General features: G+C 38.9%; 1 protein-coding gene across 4 annotated transcripts in view; it reads right to left on the bottom strand.

Annotated features, from left to right (window-relative positions):
* The window catches only part of btbd11a (BTB (POZ) domain containing 11a), a 132,709-nt gene that overhangs the window by 31,484 nt on the left and 82,810 nt on the right, over positions 1–18,415 (bottom strand). For all 4 annotated transcript variants that reach the window (XM_079654960.1, XM_079654962.1, XM_079654961.1 and 1 more), the window contains exon 2: positions 4,350–4,499. In XM_079654960.1, coding sequence (XP_079511086.1) covers positions 4,350–4,499 — 150 coding nt within the window. The remainder of the gene's footprint in view (positions 1–4,349; positions 4,500–18,415) is intronic.

The following is an 18,415-nucleotide window of genomic DNA, read 5'->3' as shown; positions in this document are numbered from 1 at the left end:
GGGGGGGCCCCCTAGCTTCAGGAATGGAGGGCCCCGTTGTTAGAGGCCTGCACTGTATTACATTATGCCGTTTATTTGACTAGTGGCTACTCTGTGACCCTCAGGGCGGCCGCTGTGCTGACAGATGAACGGCCTCCCTCCGACACACCTGGTCACAATATGTCAGCTCAGCGACACACACACACACACACACACACACACACACACACACACACACACACACACACACACACACACACACACACACACACACACACACACACACACACACACACACACACACACACACACACACACACACACACACACACACACACACACACACACACACACACACACACACACACACACACACACACACACACAGGGAATAGATATCCTTCATGGCAAGTGTCATTAAGACATGAGGAGTAGTGCAAAAAAACAGAGCTCAACTGCGCCATCAGCAATCTGCTTTTATAGCCCAGACCAATAAATGAAATATGATTAGGGAGATAATGGTGACCTCAGAAAAAAATGACTTCTTTCCACCACTAGAGAATAAAATTATGGATAAAGTGATGAATGTTCCTCTTCTATCATCCATTAATTATCGAGCAACTCGGGTGTGAAAGTGCCCCGACAACCAGCTCTGAGTGGCTGCTTAACTTTAAAGTGATCTTGTTTATTGTTCAGATATAGAGCTAACGGCTTAAAATTGATTTAAATCTAAACAATGTAATTTGTAGAAACCAAGCATCTTTTTAAGAAGGCACACAGCATCTGACCGTGAAAAACCTGCTCGCCATCATCCGTTTGTTCTGGTCTCTGCTGTAATATTACAGCGTTTGTAGCATTTTCACATTAACCTATCATTAGCATGATGTTTGTTATTATGGACATTTGCTGAATTATGTACATAAACCAGGCATCTGCTGAGACAGCCTCTACAAACCTACACATACACTGAGGAAATATGCAGATTCTCATCATTTGGCAGTAACCTGGTTTCTATAAACATATGAAAACAGGAATCCTAGTGTGTTTAATTCAATTTATAACACACAAAAGTGTTCTGGCCAGAGTTGTTTAGATGAATATTTCAGTGCACCACCTTCCTCCAACTGGCCCTCACAATCAGTGCCAACGTAATGTCACATTGATTTTAAGTGGAGCTGCAGCAGGAGGAAATGTCCAGTGTGCATTAGCAGCCAAACACACTTTAGCAGTGTCTCACACTAAAATCACTCTTAACAACTTCCTCTTACTGCCTAGCTGTAAAATACCGATGAAGATAGTTTTTTAATTAAAATATCAGTTACAGCTTTAAGAGACTCCAGGTATTCCCTCTCATTTGGTAGCTTGTATGCAGACTTATCAAAAAACAGATTTTTTTTAAAGCAATCATGAGTCAAATAGGAGTAATTAGAACCTTCATGGGGACTATTTTATGTTGTGGAATTATACACATTTGTTGCTGTAGTTAAGACTTTAAACACACCAATCCTTTAAAGAGGTGGAGAGCGAGGTTGCTATCACACTGCTGCACTTTAGGTAACAGGCAACTGCTCTTTCAGGTTTTTGCACCTTTTTCTGATAAATAATAATATAAAAGTGTCTGGAATAAGATGCGAGGGCTCTAGCAAATCTGCTCCTTTACGTTTCTAGCACAGGCAGATGGTAGAATATGCTAAAAGTTGCACCTTTAATGCAATCTTCATGTACTTGATGAAGCAGACTCACACTCGTCATCCTTAGAGACTCGTACTCTGTAGATCAATCTGTCCACATAACGCCACAAGAGGAGGATATTATGCCAAAGAATCCACAAAAATGACTTCCAGCAGCTGGCATAAAACGTGTTACGAGCCACATGTCGATGTCTGGGAGTTTGGAGGTGAGGGAGTCCAACACACGGTGCATCAAACAGGAATCAAACAGCAACCTGTGCTGCCTTTCTGATGGACAGATGTACTTTACTGCTGCATGGTACATGCCACGGACAGTGCTGCTTCAGAGCCAGATGTAACCTCCAGGAGTAGGTGGAGACCAAACCAGAGCTTTAAAGATATTTCATCTTGGACTTCCATTTAGCAGATGAAAATAAATACAACTCTACATGTTAATGGATGTGTTATATGTGTAAATAGGCAGGGGGGTGCTATATATATACAAAAAAAACACCTTCAATTTCAGGGGGGGGCGTGGGGCTCCGTTGGCAGCGCCCCTCCAAGACAATGGTAGGGGAAACACTGGTTCAGGTGATTGCATTTTTAAAAAGGATATTGATTTTAGTCGTTAGGTTGTTTTATCAACATCGTTATACTGTAGTGTTTGTTATATATATTTTTTTGTCTAAATTCAATAAAGAAAAGGATATCCACTTCAACTCTTTCGCTAGAAAATTCAATTTGTTTACTAATTTTTTCTTAGGTATTCTTTCTATCTTGCTATTACTTCTCATGTTATTTTTATGTAAAAACCTGTATATAACCATGGTGATCGAAGAGAATAATAATTCGTTTTTCAAGACCCTCCTGGACCTGACAGGCAGCATCACTGTTAAGGTGTTGCATATACTACAAACAAACACATACAAATTTGGAAGAAAATAAAATAACAGATCTGTCAAATGACAAATACATGAATGTATCCGTAAAGATTCAGGCACTTTCGCCACTGATTCCAAGCAAAGGAAGCAGCATATTTAATTTAGTTTCCAAATTCAGATGTGGCTTTAGGGAATGACAGTAGGATGCTCTTGAATCCAAGAGCATCATAAATATAACTGCTTCACAACGTTTTACAAACTACTTACAGGCTCAATCAGTGACAGAGCAACTGATTCAGAAACTAAATCCCTGCTTTAAATGGATGAAGTGAATCGCTGGTTTTTAATGCACTATTGACCCAGAACAAACAAGAAAGATGTGCATGGACACTGTGTTACATTGCAGATTACTAGGGGGGACAGCATGAGCTAATATGTGACTGTGGACAGGGTGAGGACAGGGGTGGGGGAGCAGATAGTGGGAGTTAAAGGTGGAGTCCTTCCTTTCAAGCGGAGGTTAAAAGCCTTTGAGGCGGCGACCTTGGTTTTAAAGGTCTCCGGGTGTGACTCACAAACAGGTGTCAGCACAGCTGTAAGAGTCAGAGGGGAGGGAGGGGGAGATGGATGAGGGGACAGCAAAGAGGCGGAGGGTGGGTCAGACCACCATGACAACAGGGAGGGTGCATTCCTTCAATCTGATGGGACTATTTGGCAAATAAATCGTTTCTTTAGTTGATCAGATGTATTGTGCATAACAATTACAACGCTGAACTATACATCAATATTTAATGTCTTTGAATTTCACTATTTAATGCCGTTTTAGGATACTTCCGCAGAGTAGAAAAAGGTTTAACATTTTAAATGTAGTATTCAAAGAGATCATTATGGGTCACTTTAAATCTGTATAATATGTGTTGGCTGCTCTGAGAAAGGCAGGTTTTATCTCAGGTTTAAGGCTCCACTAAAGGATGGTGTTTGATCATTAAAGAAAAACATCCGTCTTAGCCTGTTTTATATAGAGAGAATGAAATGTCTGTGATCTGCTATGTGTGGTACATTAGATGAACCTTATTAGTTGTGACTTCCAATTGGGTTTGCATACCTCAAATGCCAGAGGGAGCAATTAAATGTCATCCATCATCTCTCTGGGGATGGTCTTGCTACACTTCTAGTCTTATGCAATCACGACTTTCCATACAAATGTTTCTGAGAAGGTTACTGCATCTAAGATCATCGGAATCAACATTTAAATATCTTACCTAGTATAGCACGCTTTATTCAGCAAACATTTTTGGGATTATGTTATATTACCTCAGATATTTGCAGTGTCATCCGGGCCTTTTCATTATTTTTTGCTAACATGTACATGTCAAAATGCTTGGTAAAAGCTGTTAAAGAAACACAGCACTGTACACGAAAATAGATTTTTGAACAGTCCGTTTTTTGTGCTTCCATAAGGTAAATATTTATAATGAGAAGTAAGAATCAGGGTAGCATATTGAACTGTACACCTTGAGGAAAGTATAAAGTGGTAGAATGCAACTTTGTTCATTTACTTAGCAAACAAATATCAGGGCCATTCACATCTGATGCTGAAGACAATGTGATTGACTTCCGGCCATATAAACGACTTCCTGTTATCATGTGACCAAAGTTTCATAATTAGGTGATGTCCATGTTCTATTCACTTGCTCTAGATAGAAAAAGTTCAGCACATTTTATTGCAGCTATCTTCAATATTTTGGAATAGAGGTGGATGTGAGTTTGGTCATGTTTCTAAATGGCAATGTGTTGGGTACACTGATGGTTCTGTACTCACTCAGCTCTGCGATGCTGCCCACCCGGGTTGCGAGCAGCGACTGTTCCAGCGTGCGCAGCTCGGCCTGTGAGTAGCCCTGACCTTCGCCCCCCCGCCCCGAGCGCTGCTGGTCGCGGTGCAGGTTCAAACTCTCGGGCAGGCTCAGCACACCTGCAGGGCAAAGAGAGCACAGACAGGAAGCATTTATGAACACGCTTTTGGTGAATATTAATATCTCTTTATCTGCAGCACATTTCGGCCTCCCACTTATTATTTTGCTGATGTCAAATTAATCACCAACGCTGTGAAACAACAGGGGAATGCAGGCTGTGAAAAGAAGTCTACCGAAGCAGTGGGAAACGCAAATCAGCACTTTTAGTTTGATGTTCTAAACAGAGTAAGTAAGCTGGATGAAACACAACATTTAGAGCGTCAGAAGAGGGGAAACATGTGTGAAGTAAAGCAGGGAAGAAATTGCAGGTTAACAGGAAACTGTATATTTGTTGGTGCAAACCTCACTGCGGTTATAAACACAACATTTCAATGAATTGGAAGCTGATTAATTAAATAAAGAATTATTCATAACATCAAAATGATTGCAATAGCAGCCTCGCTCACCATCTTTGAAATAAAATGTTTCTACAGTGATATTTTGAAGTTTGATTTCACTCTCCTCTTGGCTTTACGTCCAATTTGTTATTCCTAGTTCGCGAATTGAAAATGTGACGTTGTTGCAATGTTTATTTCCATGTGATCGCAGGTGTGTTCTGTCCCCCCCCCCCCCCCCCCCCCCTCTGCAAACAAGGCCCAGCAGATGATGCTGGCTGACGATGATTAATCCATTTAGGTGGTGTTACTGCAGCCAGCCTTTGTTTAGCTGCAGGGAGAGACTTGTGACGGATGGGATATTGAGTTTTTCTTTGCTACAGGAAAACGGGAAGCAACAGCCCGCCGAGTGCTAATCATAATGACACGGCGCAGGGGGATCCGCCGTTTCCCAGCAAACACTAATTACAACATGGAGGCACTCAGTCAATTTGTCTGTGTGAGGCCAGCATGTCAGACCAAACACTCCAGCTGCAGATTCCTCCCAACATGTCCTCTCCTCACAGTGACCAGCCCCAGAATTCCAGTATTCCCCAGTCAGTGTCCCTCCCCCTCTTCTTCCCACAGCCTTTTCCCGGAGGTCAGCTTTATTTGGAGCCTCCGATAATGATAACAACAGATTTTTCTATTACTGTTTAACCACTGGACTGGATGGAACAGCTGCTATTTGGGTGTGTCTCAAACGGAACTAATTGAAACATAGTGCATGTTTTGTTTGAACATTGCTATATTTTGAAGAGAAGACTCCCCTCTAAGCAGTGATTGGTGATTAGCAGGAAGGAGAACATATTTGGATGTAACCAGAGGTGGAAGAAGTACTCAGATATTGTACTTGAGCAAAAGTAGAACTACTATTGTGTAGAAATACTCTTTACAAGTAAAAGTCCTACATTCAAAATGTTCAAAACATACTTGAAGTACCAAAAGTAAAAGTATTTATTATACAAATTGGTCTATTTCAGAATAATATATGACTTTGTATACTGCAGGGTAGTTGGTGAATTATATTTAACATCATTAATTCAAATATTTGAAGTAACTAAAGGTATTGAATAATTGCAGTGGGGCAGAAGTACAAAGTAGCAAAACATGGAAGTACTCAAGTAAAGTACAAGAACATAACAATTGTACTTAAGTACAGTAATTGAGTACATGTACTTAGTTACTTTCCACCTCTGGATATAACCACAACTTTTCATACATTTAACTTTTCTTCCAATAGCATTTAAATGACTCTTTTCCAAGTTTGATTTGGAGCTACCTCACACTAAAATATAGACAGTGCTGTTGAAGTGGTTTTATGTAACCAAGACCTTTACAAATTGAACATGCACCTACATCTGGCCCAGTTCATCTTTACATCTTGTCTTTTGACCTGCAAATCGGTTTTACAAACAGAATATATGAATAAAGAAAACAGAAGGTCATAGATCAAGACAGACTTTTCTAAATGGAAATGTGAAAACTGCAAAGCAACCATCACGTCTGTGTTGCAATGCTACAATATGCTTAGCACTCACATTTCCAGGGAAAGCAAAGCCAAAATAATTCTGAAAGAAAACTTCAGAGTAACAGAAAGCAAATCAAGATTCCTCATAAAAAAAGGAAAGCCATCTCCTGTCCCAGGGTGCAGCAGAGCAGTCTCCTCTAATCATCAAAACTATATTTGCATTCATGGCCAGAGACTGTGATTTTTGAGGGGAAACAGGTTGAATAATTCACAGTGTTTTCCGCAATCAAGGCCTCCCATCGTTTCCATCACCCCAACTTTATCTCCCCCACTGCCCTAACTATTGTTTATTATAATCCCGGGCTGCCAGGGAACCCTTTGCTGATTTATTCATCCTGTCAGATCAAGACATATAAACAAGTCTGCAGCTCCCTCTCCGCACCTTCCACTCCCTCAACATGTTATCTCTCACCAACACTTGGCTCCTCCTGATTGAAAAAATCCAAACAGGAATATTTGATCCGAGGAGCTGTTTGAGTAATAAACATCAGAGTTGAGAAAGAAGTCAGTCGGAGGCGGGGATGGAGGGGTGCTGACTAAAAAATGAAAAGCAGCATGAGATATATATATTTCTGAGTCACTTCAACAACATCTTCCTGTGGACCCCGAGGCAATTCCAGGAGTTGGGAGGTGTTTATATATTATATTTGAGAAGCCCAATCCCAGATAAACTGATATGACCTGTGTTTTCTATTCTGGGGCTCCCTCATCTGCTGTCGGGCGGATATAGCAGAGACTGGGTCAGGGCGACAAGACTACTTTAAGATTCGAGCGAGAAACAATTTCCCCTGTGTCGCCTCGTGCAAATCCCCATAAATAATGTAGAGGATATTTGCAGGTATTTGCAAACAACAGCTGTCTGTACGGGGGGCCAAAAAACACATCTCCCAAGAAAAAGGATGGAAACTTAAAATAAATTCACATAGCCCAGAACAAAGCAATCAATACATCTCACAGAGCCTTTAAAACAAAGATGCTACCCTTTGATATTCCCCATATTTAAAGCCCCCCACTGCCGCGTTAATGAAGCAATTTCTCAACCACACCGACAAGAGCGATGCTCAGCGAGGTTCACACTTCCAGGTATGTTTCAGAATAATTCTTATATTTTGTTAAGAAACTTTACTTATTTCGCATCACAGATTGGACACACATTTGTTGTTTATGAAGATCACGAAAAATGTAAATAATGTAATCATAAATTATAAGGTCTTCTGTTTGTGTGGCTCTGTTATTTCTTAAGTGGTATTATTTCTATATATTTTTTAAACACACACATTTTTTAATTCTCAACAATGATAGACAGCTACAGATTATTGAAATTAACAATTTAGAATATTCCCGATAATCCTGATAATGGAAATTGACCAATTATAACTTCGAATCCTATACTGTATAACTCTCGATGTTGGTTGATGTGTTTTTTACCTTTTGACAGATTTAAGCTAGCTGTTTCCAACTACTTTATGCTAAACTAAGCTAAGCTAACTGTCTGTATGCTCAAGCTTCATATTTAAAAAAGGACAGTATTGGAGTGTCGTCCATTCTCTGTTCTCTGCAAGAAACTAAAAATGAAACCAATTTTATTTAATATAAATAAAATGAATCTGTTTGTTTCTGTTCTTCTTCTGCTGCTGAGGTGGTCGGTGAGTTCAGTGGACTGAAGGCTGCCAAGCTTCTAACAAATCATTACGCAGTGTTTACTGAACCTTGATGGAGATGGATGCAAGCCTGACCTGCAGGCATACGAGCTAATAACCTTGAGAATGTCTGAGAATCAACTTACAAGGGACTCGAGAAAAACAGCCATGTTTTCAGCCTCATAATCGAGCATTTTAACAGCACTCATCAGAAGGTTTGGAAAAGCTTTTATGAGAGAAGTTTGAGATCCTTCAGCTGAAATGAGAGCCAGACAATCAGCTTTACAGTCCCTAAAAGTTTGACAGCATTAGTAAAACTACATCTAAAGTAATTTCCAGATCAGACACTTTTATTCCAACTTCAGAAGTTTACTGGTTTACTGGTACACCTTAAACTTTTCAATTGGAGCTCTTTTACTATACCTGAAACGGGTTTTCCCTGAAACAAACGGGTTTTTTCTGCGCATTACGCAAACAAAGTCTTGTTTTAAGTTTTTTAAAACAATGCATCAGGTGTCATTTTACCTCAGCTGCTGACATTTTCAAGTCAATCTAAATCTAATGGTGTCACTTATAATACTTAATAAATAACGTTAATTGTAATATAAATGTATCAGCAATTTATTTTCTCTATTAATAGTTTTGTCCTCAAACTGTCTTTGGTGGTGATGTTTTTTATTTTTTATTTTTAACTTGTTAGACAAACAGACCTAAATCCAATTTTCCTTATCAGCTAAAACAAAGAAAAATCTCATTCCTCTTTAACACTAGAACCGCCAGAGGTCACTGTATACCTAAAACCGCCAATGGGTAAAATCTACCCGCTATTGATTTTCAAGGTACAATGTTCTTTTATTTATCATACAGAACAGTGAGTTTTGATCGCACAGGGATGAAACTTATACCAATAGAATTTGTGGACTCTCAGCTTTTCATATGATATAGTTTGTGCAGATTACATGAAGTATAAAATATCGCTACAAGTGCTGATTTAAACGCTTGGTGTTAGACTTGTGTTTTGTTTAGGTACAAATCTCTCTATCTATCTATAACTATCTATCGATCTATCTGTAATGTTCTGTTCAATGGACATATAATTGTCTACATAAACAGACGATGCAGACTACTTCTCTCATTCCGAGTGTCCATCTTTATTCAACTGGCACGTAACCTGCACACATGCATTACGTCCTCAACGTGAGCTCAGTCATCCAAGATCTTGTATTCTCCAAGATGTTACACTATCTATAACTATCTATCTATCTCTCTATCCATCTATCAATACATCTATCTATCTATCTATCTATCTATATCTCTCTTTAATCTCTCTCTCTATCTATAAGGAACCGCAGTAGACAAAAGGCGTTGCTATAGCAACACGTCATGTCTACGCTGCATTTTCAATGAGGTAAATATTACCCGCTGGCGGATATAGGTATAAATGGCATTTTTTTGGGCGATCTTTTTCAATCTGACTTCATATTGACAATTGTTAACAACAGAGGGTGCTACATAACACACTTTCAGGAAATGTCACGGATTGGGAGACTTTAATATGTTATTGAAAACAAGTTACATACAATCAAAAAACAACTGCGGGTAAAATGTACCTGTTGGCGGTTCTAGTGTTAAGTACGTTTATTTTCTGTCTATTTACTAATTTATTTATCGGCTAAACGCTTCAAGTCTACATCTGGCCCTTTAAGTATGTGGTTTTATATGCACGGGCCAATACATGTGCGTGTAATGGATAGGCCATTATACAGACTTTCCTGTCTCTTGCATTAGAAAAGCTCCATTTTAAAAAGGTTTTTTCAGAAGAGAAATGGGAGAAAGGATTGTCTGGCCTGTTGGAGATCAAGCCCTGGGCATAATGGGATTCGTGATCAATGCCATCCCTTTTTAGGAAAGGCAGCCAATCCTTCGTCTGAATGGCTTCACCAGTCAAGAGCAAAGAAAGCTCAATCCCCTAATGCCCGACCTTTGAACAATCTCCTCCAGAGACTTCACTGCTGCAACTCTTAAGGAAATGACTGGCCAATAAGAAGCGAAAGGCTTGATGAGGACTGGATGACATTTTGATTTGCTAAAAGCCACACTTCTACTCGAGAAAGGACAAGTCAAGGTCAATGGGGTCACATTGTCCCCATTAAACACGAGCGCCAATATTTGCAGGTAATTCCGCACTATTCACCCGTAGAACACATGGCTCAGCTCGATTATTTTCTGCAGGAATGTCCAATCGATTTTTCTGTTGTGAGATAAGTGTCCCCCCCCCACCCCCCCTCCATCGTTGGTGAGAAAACTCTGTCTGAATATGAACAGGTAGTTGCTATGGCAACAAGCGACTGTGAATGCCTGAGCTGAAAAAAGCAGCATTTCTATTTCTTTCTTTTTTTACTGTAAGGAAAAGCACACACATGAGAAAACTCTCTGTGTGCTTGAAGCCCTGGAGCCACGTATCCTCCTCATGGATGACCAGCCATCCAACAAAAAAGCATCCCATCATCGCTGCGTGTTGATACAGTTGGGTAATTGCTGTATACCAGAGAGACATTTATTCTCTCATCAATAATGAATGAATGTACTTGGGACTCAGACCACATTAGCGGTGCAATGGCCATAATGATTAAGCGGCCGACCCAACTGGCTAACTGCAAATGTCAGGGGGGGGCAGCAGGGAGCAGCTTGGTGGGCGATGAACAACACTAGATCCAATCGGGCCCCAATGTGCATTAATGTCTACGATGTGAGGGTATAATTACACGCAACATTTCATTTTTAAAGCTCCAATGTTCATCTGCATCCATATCTCTTTAAAGAAAAATAGACCACAGGGATTTTTGATGTCAGCAACTGAATCATAATGAGTCACAATAATATGTAGCCTATACACTATAGACTTATAGCCATATGGACACGCTTATAACGTTTTGTAGAATAAATCCACACTCTGAATGCTGTGTAACGATACCTCAAAGTCCCAAAAGATGATGATTTTTTTAACGGGTAAAGAAAATATGGAGTTTTTTGTTTTATGCAAACACAATTCCCTCATTGATAGAAGTTATTAAATACAGTTTTTAAAAGTCATGCAAACAGGGATCCAACACCTTCTTAAATCAAAATTCAAGGACTTTCAATGAATGGCGTAGTTTGAGACTCGGATCAAGGTCATGTGTAATATATTTACACAATATTTGCAAAAGCATTAGATGTGATTGGTAGATGACATAATCGTGTGTCACACTTATTAATAACACCTCTTAGATACATAATTTGTGTGGACAAGGTAATCATTTGTGGCCGCAGGGTTACCCTAACCCAGATGTAATCTTCTGGGACTTCACAGGCTTTGTAACAAAACATAGCCAGTGCATGATTTTTTTACAAATAGGAAAAGGAAAATAGAAAAACACATTTCTGGATATCTAGCATTAAAGTAGGGCCAATTCTAATAGTACAATAAATATTGACTTTTCGGGAAGTTCTTGGTCGCAACTGACATATTATACAAGATAAATGACCTTCATAAACCGGAGTTTCTCTTGTTATCTACAGTATTATTTCAGTCTTCACCAGCGCTGATTACCAGTATTGTACGTATGTACGGATGTCTTCTCATGGTGACAGTAATCTCATAGTAACTCCACTACATCAGGGTTAATAGCTCAGTTAGGAGTTATAAAGGTTTATTTCTCAGCGCCTGCTCACTCTGCAGACAGAAGACATACAAAGTGTAACAATTATCTTTCTCACACAGCGTGGGAGCAGCTCCTAATGGAAGTCTCAGCATGCTTTCACCTAAAAGAGGTGCCATAAAGGTCCTTTAGCTTTTATGAAGGTGCCCTCACGTGAATCCAATCTTTTTTTAAATGCTGAAGTCTAATGCATCAATCTGGTGCACTTTGAGCACAAAATGAATCTCTCTCTCTCTCTCTCTCTCTCTCTCTCTCTCTCTCAATAACACAACCCAGGAAGTATGCAAAAAAAATTAAAGGTTGCCGTTTTCTATCTTTGGGTGAAATGATAGTATAACTGTTGTATTTCACCAAGTCATTACATCAACTGTCCAATGGATATCGACTCTACATTCTTCAGACTTTACAACATTTCCTGGATTGCTTTTTTTGTAATTCCTGCTAAGGGGGATGTATAGTAAGTGTATCACTTGGCATTACAACAATCAAGTCTAACTTGGACGCTTGTCATCACATACTAAGTGTAAGAATTGACACTATAGAGCAGTGCTTCTCAAACTTTATTCAGTAATGTACCCCCTTTGAAACATTTTCTCAGCCAAGTACCCCCTGATCGACCCCGGACATTTTTGATAGAAAAAGCATATATAAATAATTACAATATAGTGATGTTCCATCAGTGTTTGATTTATGAACTCCTTCATGCACGCATTACAACAAACTAAGGATATTTTCATCTTTATGCATGAAAACCAATTAACAAAACAATACATTATGAAAACAAAATATATTATGAAAAACTATAATCCACAAATGTGACATGTTTATATGAGGACCCCCTTAGTGGTACTGGGAATATTTTATAATAAATTGTGTTTTCTATTTAACTTATTGTACAAAGATTATTTTTGTAATCATGCATGGTATTTTTTTAATTAACCTTTTTATTTATTTTTATCTCACGTACCCCCTGCAGTACCCCAACGTACCCCTAGGGGTTCGCGTACCCCCATTTGAGAATCACTGCTATAGAGAATAGAAAAAAGTTCCCACCAATCTGTTTTTGTGTAATAAGAGCTTCAGCCTCATGGGGCTGCTGGTGTGGTTTAACAGCTGTGTCCCTGTTTAATATTCAGTTGCTGCTCAATAACCTCAACATTTCTCAATCTGCTCATTAGCATTTGAATGCTCCACTGTTTACCATCACTCCATTCCAGTGAAAGATTCCCTTCTCCTCGAGTCAGTGTAATATCTTCCAACAAGATGAGCCCTCACATCCTCATAAATATCTCAAAACAAATAAATGATTCAGGCCATGTAATGAAAACATGCAGATGTGATTACTTGGAAAGGTTTTACAGCATAATGCTCATCCACTGAAAACCCTCTCTGCATGTGTGTGCCCTCAAACAACTCAAGAAAACAGTCCTGAAAGAAAGTTTCCACACATCTCTACAACTGAAGATGTGCTTCAAACTAGCACTTTAGAAGTATGCAAAATGGCTCCTTGCTAAAATGTTATATCTGTGTTTACATGTGTTAGTGGTGCTTGAAGAGTATGCGTCATATTTTATTTGTTGATTGTTTGTGTTTTTTATGTCAAATCTGCAGTGTCAGTAGTAACTATAGCTACTGGGGGAAGTAAAATTGTCCTATGAAATGAAGTGAAAAAAACTACAGCTCAAATAGTAGCAGTTTGTCTATCAACCCATTCACTAACAACATGATACACATGTAAAGCACTTCACAAGCTTATTCTCAGTGGCCTGATGATATTCAAGGATGTCTATGGTAGAGAAAGCCTTCTTCTGACAGAAAATAAAGATTAATGAGTCTGACGTCAAATCTTTAAAACCTGACCTGTTGACCACATAGTATTAAAGCTCCCTTGATAACATTAAAACCCCTTAATATAATTCCCTTCACTTGTCGCTCAACATAATAGCTAGCTACAGATATCACGCATTACATGAGAGGTTTTTTATGGAGAGAAGATGGACTTCTACACAAATTCCAAAAAATCAGAAACATCAGGTGAGCTGAAACCTTATTATTTCATCCTATAAATCCATATGTTCTACTTTATAATTCAGAAAACCCCCACAACATGAACATGGTATGGTCTTCGAAGGCTTTGTTGTTTCTTAATCTATCTGCAGTGATCAACATTATGAAGAGGCTAATTCTTCATCCTTTGGGCATCTTTATCACGCCAAGAAATATGGACTGCAGGTGGCCCGCCAGATGCCTTGCTTTGTTTTACAATCTCCATTCAGAGCCGTATCATAGAGGGAAATTAAATAAGCACACAGCCTCACACCTTTGTGTCTCACCCATCTTGTCAGTCAGTTTGTTGTTTTTGCATTATGCAGATTATATATATTCCAAACGAGTGGTCTGCAGGGCTGTCTGTTCTCAATGGAGCTGTGTGACTCATCCTAATCTCTGGGGGCGAGGAGGCAGAGTAATGCAATCAGACCAACAAAGATATCAGCCGGCGTGTAAAGAGGAAGGAAAAACAGTGGAGCCATTAAGTGGTCTGACAACGAGAAACTGAACCCAATGTAGTTATATTACCCATCATTTCTAGCAGATGTTCAAAACTGAATTTTCTACTTTGAATGAAACCTTTTACCTCACTCAAATTCACTACTGATGCTGTAAGAGCAGCTTTACCTGACATATTGTAATCGTAAAACTTGATTATCCCACGGTTCATTCTCTTTATGATAAATCTTTAACAGAAAGTTCCAGTCCAACTTTGTTGGAATGAAAACAGTCCATCAGCAACAACAAATTCAATATCAATTCAATAAAAACCTGAAACATTCATATCTCAGATTTGTTCAGAAATTCAAATATATCTGGTGCTCTTCAAAGCTTTTTCAAAGGGATCTCTTGGTGCCAGAATCAAAAAACATCAACAATAAAATGATCATAAACATCGCTACCAACCTTAATGAGATAAAAACCAAGTTTTACACCTTAAATCAGCATTATTGTTTGAAACAACATGACACATGTGTATTCAACTAAATAAACTGTGTAAAAGGGATTGATATGTCTGACACTGAAAAAAGAAAATCAGCCAATGTAAACAATGTTTTCTTTTTGATATCAAAGCATGGGAGTGTAAGCAATAGTTTGCACTGATAGTGACAGTGAGGAGTATATTCATGAAAAAGCTGGAATCTTACTCAAGTACATTTCACCATGCATAAAGACAATATGCACGTTGGTTTCTTTTTCAAGCTAACTCTGTGAGCAGCTTTGAATGTTCAGTCTTCTACAGCTTGTATTCAGGCGTGTTCCTCGTGCCAGAGGAAGACAAACAACATCTTCAGGGATGAAAACAAAACAAAAGACGCTCACTTCAGAAGTACTTTGAATCAAACAATCGCCTATAGTCCAGGCTACATAACAATTCAAAGGCCCTGAAAGCCACAGTCTTTTCAAGCAGCTTCTTGTTGTGCGTCTGTAAAGAAACACACAGGGCAGTTCTTTTTTTTTTGTTTTTCTGTGATCTTCTCACTGTTTTTAGTGGCTGGGGCTACACTAATTCAGTTTTATCCCTATTAAAATGTGATGCCAGCACTGGAGTTCTTTGCACTGACACACTAAGTATTAACTGTTGTGCCCTTAACTCTTAATAAACAAGACAACTTTTCTAAACGTACATACAATGATATATTAGTTTGATGAAATGTCGCAGCTAAGGATCGTCAGCCTGACCATTAAATAAATTGTAAGCTAAAACTGATAGTTAAAAAAATGGCGGGATTTTTTGTCCACCTCAAATAAAAATTCAATGACATTTGGTGTGAGTGGTATAAGATTGTTTAAGCACATTTTAAACAACATGGGAAACGGAAAAACTGAGGAATATTAAGCACTTTAAGGTATTAGTATGTTAGCACAGAAACACAAATGCATTGATTCAACATCTTGAATAGGGTAATGTCATATGGCCAATTTAGGAGATTCTGCTGCTTCTACCTTAAGACTTCCTCAGTGTGTTTCCGCTCTTAATCGAACTGCATTTTACAATAATTACACGATCAAGTGTTCTGTTTTGAGGGGATTATTATTATTGGCATTATGCAGAGTGATAACATTGGACCTTTTAGTGTGGTTAAACTGATAGCCTTGGTGTTTTATGTTTTATAATTACAGATTGTATTAAAGTTATGTGTTCAACATCTCACCTGCTCCTAGTTCCAAATGATGCATATTAAATTACAGCCATATAAAGCACGTACATGTTATTAATTCAAGGTAGCCAAGTGACACATTGACACTTTTTTCAACATGTATGGGACACAATTTTCTGCAGGAATACACCGGTTTTTCACCTCGATTGGGCATTTTCACAAAGCCAGGTGTAAAGAGGTGGTTACATGCCCCAGAGATGGGGTGGTTACTCAAAAAAAGTTATATATTACATATGACTTATTACTTAAAAAAAAAAGTAATAAATAACTTTACTTCGTTAACGCGTTACTTTGTTACTTTACTCGACATCCTAACTCTGGATTCGTAGGTCCTCCTTAGCTATTAGCTTCACGTTAGCATGTTGTCTTTGCAGGTGCTTGTTGAGGTTTGACGTTGTGTTTGCAGCGGTGGATAAAATCTTCTGGCCTGCACCTCACCGTCACATTCCTGTCCTTTCTTCGGACAAACTCAAAATAATGGGCACACCTCCACCCCTCGAAGGTTATCGCTGTTGACTCAGCCATGTTTATGCACTGCATGTGGACGCACAAGTCGCGGAAATGTTACGTAAATATAAACCTGCGGCGGAAATCCCTCTTGTCTGTCAAAGGGAGAAGCTAGTAATTCTTTATGTTAGTAGGCTAACTGTAGTGTGATTACTGAATTATAAAAGTAACGCGTTACATTACTCCGTCACCGACAAAAGTAATATTATTACAGAAACCAACTAACACCCAACTCTGGTCCCCAATTACCACACGTCTCTGATTTGGCAACGGAGACTCTGACATTTGGATCCTCCGCCCTGTGGGAAGAGTGCAGACCTCACATTAAGATGCTGCTCCCGTGCACTGATCTGTTCTCTGTGGCCAGCACTGCATCAGTCAATCTAACTCAACCTAGAATCCCCTCAAAATGGAGCGTTAAAGATTGGGTAATTCTTTCTAAATGCCTTTCGATTGACAGCAGTGTTAGGCAGCAGAAATAAACTGACCGGCTTCTGAATACTGAGCGGCTTCAGTCAATCTTAAATGAAAGTACCCTCCAGTAAGATAGTAAACCTTTTTAGGCCCAGAGAGCACAAAACAGCTAACTCTGCAACAAAACAACAAGAAAAGAACACCTTCCAGAAACGAAATATATAGAATATTCAGATGTGAAGTTGTATACAAATATACAGATTTTTTTCAGTGTTTCAAGCCCCACTATTATATTCCTTCTATGGAGGCCTGGACATTCTACACAACAATACAAATTAAGCACCCTGGCTTAATCTTTTTAACAAGTCAACTTTTAGAGAGGCATCCACCAACTTTTTCACCAAGTTCCAAGTAACTAATATCGTAGCTTTTATAAATATTACAGCTGTAATTAAATCCATTGAATAAGGCTTGTGTTGCTGTGTAAAGAGGGGGAGTTAGTACATTAGCTCATACATGAACACAGTAACAGGTGTTTTCACTTAAAGCCTGATTAGGGCTCCTCTCATTATGTTATTTCCAGCTTCAACCTGACTAATCAAGCGGAGGATAGATAACACCTGTGCGATCAGCTGGCCACTCATTCCTTTACCGTGGAAAATCCTCTAACTGGAATATTTTATCTCTTAAATCTTAATAGATGTACTGTTAATATTAATAGAAGGAATCTTTACAATGTTGAATACAAAATGCAAGAGATTTACTTTATACCATTTCTGCTTTTGATGTTTCTATATTAAACATGTTGATATGTGTTGGGTTGTACTGTAAAAAAACAAGAATAACATTATTTTGGTTCTTTTTCAAGAAAGTATAGGAAAGAAAGAAACCTTAGTCGCTAACACATTTTCAATAAAGATCTGGTAATGGTTTCAAATATAATTTCTTACATAAATCACTTAATTTGTCACCTATTTTATGAAGGGGCTTGCTAAATGGCATATAGCCCATTTATTTTGGCTTTATACCCAAATGACTATAATAGAAAGCAGCTCTAGATAATAAAGGGTGGAGTAATTACCAATGATGAACCTTATCATTTCACCCACAGAAGGTCTTTGAGGCAGTTATTCATATATTTACTACAGCGGTCCCATCTCCTTTGGGGATATTTTTCAAAACAAGGCATGAAAATCAGAGACTGTGACCAAAGTAAAAAGAAAATCAGAGCAGATTTGGTGTGGCAGCAGTGGATTTGGAGGCGATATGAGTTAGCCGTGATGTAAAGGTTTGAGACGTGGCTGCAGCGTTATCGCAGGTCAGCAGGCTACAGGGCATTGTGGTTGGTTAGAATAGGCTGAGGTTACACAGCTCTGACTGACCGGAGACCAGCGGCTGGCCTCCAATCTTTTCATACATCCCTGCAGAGCTCTGATCCCAGGATGAAACAACGAGAGCCCTACAGAAAGGATCAAGAGAGAGAGTGGAAGTACCTTGG

The sequence above is a fragment of the Notothenia rossii genome, assembly GCF_949606895.1.
Source record: "Notothenia rossii genome assembly, chromosome: 10".
NCBI classification, from domain to species: domain Eukaryota; kingdom Metazoa; phylum Chordata; class Actinopteri; order Perciformes; family Nototheniidae; genus Notothenia; species Notothenia rossii.
The sequence above is the reverse complement of the archived record's forward strand: the minus strand, read 5'-3'. Positions and strand labels throughout refer to the sequence as shown.